This window comes from Indicator indicator, chromosome 4 (assembly GCF_027791375.1).
Source record: "Indicator indicator isolate 239-I01 chromosome 4, UM_Iind_1.1, whole genome shotgun sequence".
Lineage (NCBI taxonomy): Eukaryota > Metazoa > Chordata > Aves > Piciformes > Indicatoridae > Indicator > Indicator indicator.
Window position 1 is genome coordinate 5,975,433 of NC_072013.1, and position 9,612 is coordinate 5,985,044.

Here is a 9,612-nt window from a genome sequence, read left to right on the forward strand (position 1 = left end):
GAGTCTTTGGTTTATACAAACAGTTTCACCATGAATCTGAGAGGTAGTAGTTTCTGCAGAGAGTCTTCAGCAACAGCAGACAGTCTCTCTGAATTAGAGCCTCTCTTTTTTTTTCTCATGCTTATCATTATTTTTTTCCTGTTTCCTTCTCCTCCTTGATTTAAGGCTATCTGTAGGATGAAACTATATGAACTTCCTGTATACAAAATATCCTCCAGAAGGTTTTGCCAGAGGATTTACCTCCAGTTGGTGAAGAAACGTTATCTACCTTTGCCTGTTTTGAACTTCATTAGTTTTATTTCATGCCATTATTCCACAAGCAGCATCAGATAGCAGTGACAGTGGCTTATAATGTTGGCTGGGACTTTATTTCAGCTTTCCTTTATTCTTCTGCTGGCACATGCCCTTTTTTACTTCTGAAGAGTGATGGTATTTACCTAGTTACCATGATGGGATTAGTTACCCAGAGGAATTTCAGCCTGCTTGTATGGCTTTCAGCAGTCCAGAGTTGCCCAGAAGGTAGGGGTGTGGACATTACTGGGCTAGGTACTGGCAAGAATATTAACAAGTTTTAGGTGGTCTTCAAACAACCTTAAGCCAAAGGGAGAAATAGTCTTTCCTGTTAACATAAAACTCAGCAAAACTGGGTAGGAAACAGATGTGCCTCCTCATGAGCTGTATGTGAGAAGCTCTCATGAGTAAAAAAAGCACATGACCTTATGTCAGTGACACCCTTGGTAACAACAGAACCTTTTAAATGGTGGTTTTCTGGATCCCCTCCTGACTTTTGCTTCTGTTCTTCCAGTGGTCTAAATAAATGTGACGCAGAGAGGAGATCACTGCCTTGCAGTAACACAGTCAAGGCTTTTTAGGCTGCTGTTTCACGCTGCTAAAACGAACACCTCTTCCCTGATAGGGTGCTCCTGCCCCTTCCTCTCCTCTCAGTCCAGTGCTAGCCCTTGGTTTTATCCCACTACAACCTGGTTTTCAGGGAATTCAAGCAGCAGAAAACTGCTTGCTGCCTTTCCAGGGTTAATTTATGCTGTTTTAACTTGTGAACAAGCTCACTGCAGTCAGAAGAGCCCCGGTGTTGAGTCTGTTCCCATGGTACCTGTTAGCACACCGTAACACATTATGAAATTCTTAGTGTTTGGTGTTGTATGGCATACTTGAATATATCTTCCTCACCACGTAAAGGTTATGATCCACAGGGATTATCACAAGTGCTGCCTTTCACTGCTCAGAGTCCTTCCTCTACTGCAGATTCTCCCATGGGTTCCTTGCTTTCTCACAGACTCAGAGGCTGCCAGAATGGAAGTATGCATCTTTGTAACCAAAGAGAAAAGCAGGGAATGTTGCCAGTTGCTGTCTGTAAACCTTTAGCTACACTGTAGCCTTTCTCATAATTGCCTACACATAGTGGAGATAACTTTCCTGGTGTGGGGATTGTGCATACTGTTGCAGTTTGAGACCTCTGTGTGGGGGCAGTCATATAAAGCTATGATGTCAGTGCCACCATGTGCGGTATTGTTCCAGGGAAATTCAATCTGCGTCAGTGACTAGGCATGAAAAAGAGAAGTCCTTCCTCATAAAGCTGATTAAAAATAGACACTGGGTGTAACAAAGATGGCATTTCACAGTTCACAGGGGGAATAGGCAGGGGGTAGGATTTGAGGCAGCATGGGATTGCAGGTCAGGGCAATGCTATCAAAGAGGGTTGTACTGTTCTCAGGTCAACCTGGTATAGCTCTAAGTGCCAGCTAATCCTGCGTAAAGCCTGTAGAGCCAGCAGGGCACAAATATAGCAATGACCCTTACAGAGGCTGCAACCTTTGTCTCCTAAACTAGAACACCCCTTGGGATAATTTGTTGCCTTTACTCCAATCACCTAGAAGATAAAATATTAAAAAAAAAATAAATCACAGTTATGTAACACAGAAACATAGCTGCCATTACACACTTTATTCCAAAGGAGGATGCAGACAGATCAGGTACTCCTCACATGTTTTTCTTCTTTCCTCATGGGCAAGAAATGCCTGTTTCTGCAAGGCCTTGCCCGCTTTGTGCCCACCTGGCACACAGGTGCAGCACGTTTTTCAGTCCATGTACGAATGAAAGTGCCCGATGACTGCGTTTAAGCTATCCCTTCAGCTTTAACGACAGCCCTATGCTGTGCAACACCAAAAATCCAGGTTTGCTTACGCTTTCACTGCCTTCTTAGAACGGCTTCCAGATAAAGTAACACACTGTTCTTTCCACGCTCCGGACGAGCGCTAACGCCCCTTAGTTTTGTTTCTACACAGGCAGCTTTAGCACACCGCCATCGGTTACTTAACCCAGGCCGCGACAGCCAAGGACGAGTACACCAGCGGCCATCTTTCCTCCGCGCACCGAGGAGGGTCTGGGGAAGGCCCGAGTACACGGGGGTAGGTAGTGTGGGAGGTCCGTCCGCACACTTCTCCGCATCCAGAGCCAGGCAGGCCTCGGCCGGCTAGCCCTCTGAGAAAGCGGCAGGGGATGGTCAACCCCACCGCAGCTGCCCGAGCCTGCTGGAGCAGCTCCCCCTCCCCGCTCTGACCTAGATTCTCTGGGGAAGAGGTGGGGCCACCGCCTCGTCCAATGGCCGAGCCGCGCCAGCGTCACGCGGAGCGGCGGTGACGCGTCAGGCCGCCTCCATTTCGCAAGGCAGTGTTGGAGTTGCGCAGCAGTCCGGAGTCGGTCATCGCTGAGGAAGGAAGGAAGGGAAAGAGCTGCACGCTAGCTGAGCGCTGACTGTCCCGTACGCCCGCTTGGCTGGGCCCGCACCGAGACCAGCAGCCCAGGTTCGTGATAAGGCAGGGGCCCGATGCAGCGGAGTGCGGGGACCTGGCGGTAGAGCGCAGCGGGCAGGGAGTTCGGGGGGGAGGGGGGTAGGTGGGTAGGTGGGTGGTGTCGGGTGGTGGTCGCGGAGATCCAGAGTCGGCGGCACTGCTCTCGCTTGTGCAGCCGGGTAGGTTCTGACTAGGGGCAGTTTTCTCGTCAGGTTTCTTGCAGTGGTCTTCCAGAGTGGGTGTCGTTGGGGTCCTTGTTGGGCGCGGCCAGAGCCGCCATTTTGTGGCGAAGCAATGGCGTATGTTTTTTTTCCCCCCCCCCTTGCTCTGCGGGGGCGGAGTAACGCAGAGCCTCAGCGTGATGTGGTTGGGGCCGTAGGCGAGCATCGCGATCCTATTGGCGCAGGTTAAGGCGGAGTTCACCTGTCTCTTCCCTATTGGGCGGGCGCGGGGCCGGGCCGGGCCTTGGGCCAGCCTCGGGCTGCGGCAGGGAGTGCGGCTGCGCGGGGTGGGGCCGAGCTGAGTCATTGGGCGGGGCCGCGGCGCTGACGGGGCTGGGTTCCGTGTCTCCACAGAGAGCTTCGCAACCACGGCCATGAGCGGCTGCCGCGTCTTCATCGGGAGGCTGAACCCGGCAGCTAGGGAGAAGGATGTAGAGAGGTTCTTCAAAGGGTACGGCCGAATCCGGGACATCGACCTGAAGAGAGGTTTTGGATTCGTGGTGAGTGCGCCCTTCTACAGGGCTCTCGGTGATGGTCACACTGTTTTCATGTGCATAAAACTAATAAAGTACGTTTTCAGCGAAGCATGTATTATGTGGCACATTAGTGCTTGTTAATTTTTTAGAGATGTAGGGTTTTTTACTTTAATGTTTTTGTTGTGGCTTTGCAGGAATTCGAGGATCCAAGGGATGCAGATGATGCTGTCTATGAATTGGATGGAAAGGAGCTTTGCAGTGAGAGGTGATTACCCTATTTCACAAATATATGAACCTAAAAGTGAGTTGTATTTGCTTGTGTTATCTGTACTGTTTATGTTGTGGTTTGGGTTTTTTCTTTGTAATTTATGTAACTGTCAAGGAAAACATAAAAAGGAAAATTCAGAAGCTTATTGATTTTCTTCTTTTTCTGTTTAATCCTTTAGGGTTACAATTGAGCATGCAAGGGCACGCTCTAGGGGTAGAGGCAGAGGGAGGTACTCTGACCGTTTTAGTAGCCGCCGTCCACGGAGCGATAGGAGGTACGTATAGATTTGAACTGAAGGGTTTTAAAAAAGAACAGTGTGTGTTCATCCAATGTAAGGGCTTGAGCTAGAATGAGTTTGCCAGTTCAGTGACAGTAGGATAGTGAGGATTATAAAGTTTCTTGAATATACTTGGTTTTATATTTCCTTCCCCAAAGTACTTAATGTTTGTTTTAGATTACTCAGGGCATTAACCTAGTTAACTTGTAGTAATAATGATGATTTGCTGATGCTGGTTATTGGTTCAGCCTTTAATGTTAGTGTGGTTATTTTAATTGTTAATAAAAATCTGAATTGTTTATTTCCAAACAGAAATGCCCCACCTGTAAGAACAGAAAATCGTCTCATAGTAGAAAATCTGTCTTCTCGAGTCAGCTGGCAGGTTTGTTGACACACAATTAACTATTTTAACTTCATTTAATGGGTATGTAATGTAATTGTTCTGTAAAAATAATTAGTTAAAATTTAAATTAATTTATTTATTTTTACATAATTAATGTAATTTTAACTACTGTAACTTAAATTTGTTTTGAATGAAAACTAGTTAATTTTAATTTGTAATAATTATTAATGAATGTATTTGAGGATATATATTTATTTTTTTCTTGTTTTTTAAAATCCATTTTAACCACGTATTAAACCCTTTATTTGCCAGCCTATCTGTGTCGTTGGCCTTATGACGAGGAGTGCCTGTGGGTTATCCTAATCGTTCTGTCTTGGTCACTCTTGGTTGGGCCTGGTTGACTTTCCAGTCAGCTCCTACAATGTCACTTGGCCACCTCTAGATCTGTGTTTGCCGGTCTAGACGTAATCGATGCACTCCTTAAAGTGCCACATTGCAGCGGTCCCAGAGCGTTAACGAGATCTGATTCCTAAGTTGAGAGCTGTTCTTCTGTAACGCTTCCGAATAACGAGGTCCCGGTCGAAAAGAATTGAAAGATACGAAATTAGGTGGTCGTTGGAATCCTGATCGCAGTAAAGTGGTCCTTGGTAACATCAAGCATAGAGAATGTCTGGATCCATCAATAGTCTCCTAATAGGGAGGGCAGTGCGATTAATGGCTTCCATCGACTGGGTAGTGTTCGACAAGTGGGTGGCGAAGAGCCAGTCGGGCATATGTCATGACGGTATCTCCGGTCGCTTAATGCAGTTTGCCGCTTGGCTAGCCTAGGGAAATGTTAATAAAGGTAAAGTAAACTATATTTTTAATGACATACGGGGCACAAAATAATTGGTGTTATGTAAATGTAAATCTGTATGCTTATAAGACTCGTAATATAAATCAAGGCTGAAGTAGTACAAAAATATGGGTAGCATTTCGCACTTAGTCCAGTATAACTATCCTGAAGTACTTTCTGATTTCTTTCTTCTTGTTTGTCTCTTTTCTCTTTTTCTTGTTTAAGCTATATAGTCTTCATATACTAAAATATTAAGACACTTTATTAGCATTTTGGTTTAATCAGTACGCTTCCCTTCTCTCTCCCCCTCCCCCCCCTTCATGTATTTCATGCCCTGATACAGATAATTCAGTTTTGGTAGAATACAAGGGTGGCAATAGCCATGTTTGTAATTTATCTAACATCTTCTCTTTCAGTAGTCATAAGTTTATTTCATTTGTTTTAAACTATTTTTTTAAGAGACATTATAATTTTCCTACTTTGCATAACATAACTGGTCTTGTGTTAGGATCTCAAAGACTTCATGAGACAAGCTGGGGAAGTAACCTTTGCAGATGCACACAGACCTAAATTAAATGAAGGGTAAGACCCTGAAATCATCTCTTGGAATCTTTAGAGTAATTTGTGTATATGCTATGTGGGGAGGGAAGGTGGCTACTTTCAGTGCTCAGCAGCATTTTCTAGTTTAATTTAGCTGCCCTTTGAAAAGGCTTTTACTGGTATTGAGGGAGGGGGATTCTTTAGCTCATGCTTGAGTATGACAAAGGATGACTACACTGAGTAGTGTGACCTTTTTTGAGGAATTTGCCTAGTTTGCTTAAGTTAGTTTTTGCTCTGTCATTGAAACTACAATTTCTAATAGTGAGCTCTGTGTTCTGTGGTGGTGTTTTTTTTTCTGTAGGGTGGTTGAATTTGCCTCTTATGGTGATTTAAAGAATGCTATTGAAAAGCTGTCTGGTAAAGAAATTAATGGAAGGAAAATCAAACTAATTGAAGGCAGCAAAAGATACAGGTATGGATTTCTGTTCTTAGTCAAAGCTTTCTCAGTGAATAATTAAGTGTTAAAGTCAGTGACCAGGCAACCAGACTGGCATGTGGTGAATTGTCTGGTTGTTGTCATGGTCTGTGACTTTTCATTGCTAACACTAGTACTCTTTGGTTTCACAGTAGGTCCAGAAGCAGGTCACGGTCTCGTAGCAGAAGCTCTTCCAGGTCTCGAAGCCGTTCCCGTTCCCGCAGCCGCAAGTCTTACAGCAGGTCAAGGAGCAGGAGCCGGAGCAAGTCTCGTTCAGTTAGCAGATCTCCAGTGCCAGAAAAGAGCCAGAAACGTGGCTCTTCTAGCAGATCTAAGTCTCCATCATCTGTGGATCGGCAAAGGTCTAGATCGAGGTCCAGATCTGTTGACAGTGGCAACTGAACTATAAATAACTTGCCCTCGGGGCCTTTTTTAAACCATACTTGCTAAAACTTGTGGTAAGTATGTGACTTTCTGTGGGGAGGGGTTTGGATGGGGAGGAGGGGGGGATGGGGAAAGATCTTTGTAGATGTGGACCATGGTGGGAAGGGTTATTGACTAATTGTATTAAATGTTTTTGATAACCCTTTTCTTGCTCACATTTTTTTGTGAATGTCTGAAGTGTATAGTTTGTGTATATTGGTAGAGCTCTTTATAACTAAAGCAAACAAATGTTTTGTATTTAAAAGTCATCTGAACACTTAAATCCCATTGTACTCAATGGTGAGTAGCAGCTGGGAACAACATTAGTTTAATATCTCAAACTAACAGCTTTAGACATCTAAGAGCTCTACATGTGCTGTACATAAAGCTTTATTTCAGAGGGTATTTTTTTGTGCTTTAGTACCATTGTTTCACTTACAGGTCAGCAGATTACCTGCTGGTCAGTACTGGTAATAAATCTATTTTTAAAGCTTTTCATTTAATATGACTTGCACTACACTAAAGACGCCCATTTCACTGCCCTGTGGTAATGATATTCTATGAAGTACCCTAATTCTTGATACTTACGAATTAAATAACTGATGAAGTATAAAGAAACATGTATCTGCTTCTAGTGTCTTATTGTGATTGGGCCTCATGTTGTTGGAGAGTGTGTAAGTGTTCCTTAAGCATGGATCTAAGATAAAGCAATCACTGAGTGATTTGAGCATGGAGGAGAGCTAACATACTTGTATGTGTATGTGTGTAAACACATCATGCTGTGTGCTTTAGACATCTTTTATTTTTACAGCAAAAAGTGGAATGGACAGGTCTCTTAAGTTTTATTATCCAAAGCGATTTAGTGTATGTATGAATACACGTGTGAGAGAGAATGGAGGTGTGCATAAAGCTTTTTCATAGGCATTAGTTTTTATTCCAGAGAATGAGGAGGGATTTCAGTTGGTGGGCTGGGAGTAATGCAGACTGGTTTAATGTTTGTGCCTTGCAGGGGTGGCAACTCTCTGCGCTCGCTGTGTTTTTTCAAGCCCTCACCCAAGTTAGGGGAGCCAGCTTTAGAATTTAATTAAATGAAAATTAAAATTAAGGTGTGTTTTATTTTTTTTTCTAAGCTGCTTTACAAACTTACTCCAGTAATTCACTGAAACTTTTAGAAAGCATTCAGAGATTAAGCTGGGTTTTGGATGAGTTTTCTAGGAAGTGCAAGGTGGCTCTGCTCAGAGCGAGGTCTCTCCTTGGAGAAGGTTAGTCTTCTGTCTTCAGCAGACACCAACTGCTGCCTTTTCTCCACACAACTGCAGAGTTCTTGTGTGCCAGGCTAACAAATGAGAACAAGCTTTTGTGTCTTGTGTATTGGTCTCTTACGAGGACACCGCATCAACCTGCCAGGCCCTCCTGGGAGCAGGCACTGAGAGCTGGTCACATAGGGAGTTAATTGCATTGTTACTAGATGGCTTTGGGGAGTGGGAGGCCTTAGATGTTGGTAGTTAAGACACTGGGTCATGTGAAGGGGTGTGGAAGAAGAGGGATACAGGAGTGGGATCTTGCACTTGGCTTTGTTGGACTTCATGAGGTTGGCTTGGGCCCACCTCTCAAGCCTGTCCAAGTCCTTCTGGATGACATCCCTTCCCTCCAGCATGTCAACTGTCTAGACCATGCAGCTTGGTGTCATGTCATAGAGTCATTGAAATTGAAAAAGACCTTCAAGATGGTGAGTCCAACTGTAACCTAACTACTGTGACCACTAAACCATATCTCCAAGTGATAATATCCACAAGCCTCTTGAACACCTTCAGGCATGGTGACCCTAGCAGTTTGCTGGGCAGCTTGTTCTGATGCCTCACCACTCTCGGTAAAGAAGTTTTTCCTAATGTCCAATCCAAACCTATCCTGGCACAACTTAAACTTGTTTCCTCTTGTCATACAGCTAGTTACTTAGGAGAAGAGACCAACACCCCCCTCACTACAACCTCCTTTGAGGTAGTTGTAGAGAGCAGTAGGATCTTCCCTTAGCCTTCTCCAGACTAAACCCTAGCTCCCTCAGCGTCTCCTCATATGACATGCCCTATAAACCCCTCACCAACCTTGTTGTGCTTCTCTGGACATGCTCCAGGACTTCTATGTCTTCCCCTTGGCACCCAGATTTGAACACAGTACTCAAGCTGTGGCCTCTCCAGGCTGAGTACAGGGGCACAGTCACTTCCCTACTGCTGGACACACTGGTGTTGATACAGGCCAGAATGCTGTTGGCCACCTGCGCACACTGCTGGCTCATGTTCAGCTGCCTGTCAACCAGGCCCTCCAGATCCTTTTCCACCAGGCTGCTTTCCACCCACTATGCCCTTAAGCCTATGGCGTTGCTTGGGGTTGTGGACCAAAGTGCAGGACCTGACAGTTGATCTTGTCAAACCTCAGTGAACTGACCGCAGCCCCTTGGTTTAACCTGTCTGGTTCTGCCTGCAGCAGCAGATCAGCACTCACGCTCAGTTTAGTGTCATCTGCAAACTTGCTGATGGTGCACTCGATCCCACTGTCCATATCGCTGACGAAGATGTTAAACTGCACTGGGCGCTGACTCCTACATAAAGCAAGAGCGTGCTCAAGGCTCATCCTGCTTCCAGATATACAGCTTGCTGGACCCAACCCTGACATAGAATCAGTCAGGGTTGGAAGGGACCACAAGGATCATCTAGTTCCAACCCCCTTGCCGTGGGCAGGGACACCTCACACTGGATCAGGCTGGCCAGAGCCTCATCCAGCATGGCCTTAAACACCTCCAGGGATGGGGCTCCAACCACCTCCTTGGACAACCCATTCCAGGCTCTCACCACTCTCATGGTGAAGAACTTATTCCTCACATCCAGCCTGAATCTCCCCACTTCCAGCTTTATTCCATTCCCCCCAGTCCTGTCACTCCCTGATAGCC

The 9,612-nt window shown here is 45.3% G+C and overlaps 1 protein-coding gene across 2 annotated transcripts; it reads left to right on the forward strand.

The window, feature by feature from the left end:
- The first annotated feature begins 2,666 nt into the window (after nucleotides 1–2,666).
- On the forward strand, nucleotides 2,667–7,388 carry SRSF5 (serine and arginine rich splicing factor 5). Of its 2 annotated transcripts, XM_054400751.1 has the most exons (8): nucleotides 2,667–2,822; nucleotides 3,386–3,531; nucleotides 3,702–3,772; nucleotides 3,954–4,049; nucleotides 4,365–4,434; nucleotides 5,739–5,812; nucleotides 6,132–6,242; nucleotides 6,398–7,388. In XM_054400751.1, exons 2-8 carry the CDS (start codon nucleotides 3,406–3,408, stop codon nucleotides 6,645–6,647), a joined length of 798 nt encoding a protein of 265 aa, XP_054256726.1. In that variant the 5' UTR covers nucleotides 2,667–2,822; nucleotides 3,386–3,405; the 3' UTR covers nucleotides 6,648–7,388. The 2 variants fall into 2 exon arrangements, with proteins under 2 accessions (XP_054256726.1, XP_054256725.1); XM_054400750.1 differs by lacking the exons at nucleotides 6,132–6,242; nucleotides 6,398–7,388 and having other exon boundaries at nucleotides 4,708–5,741.
- Nucleotides 7,389–9,612: the final 2,224 nt, after the last annotated feature.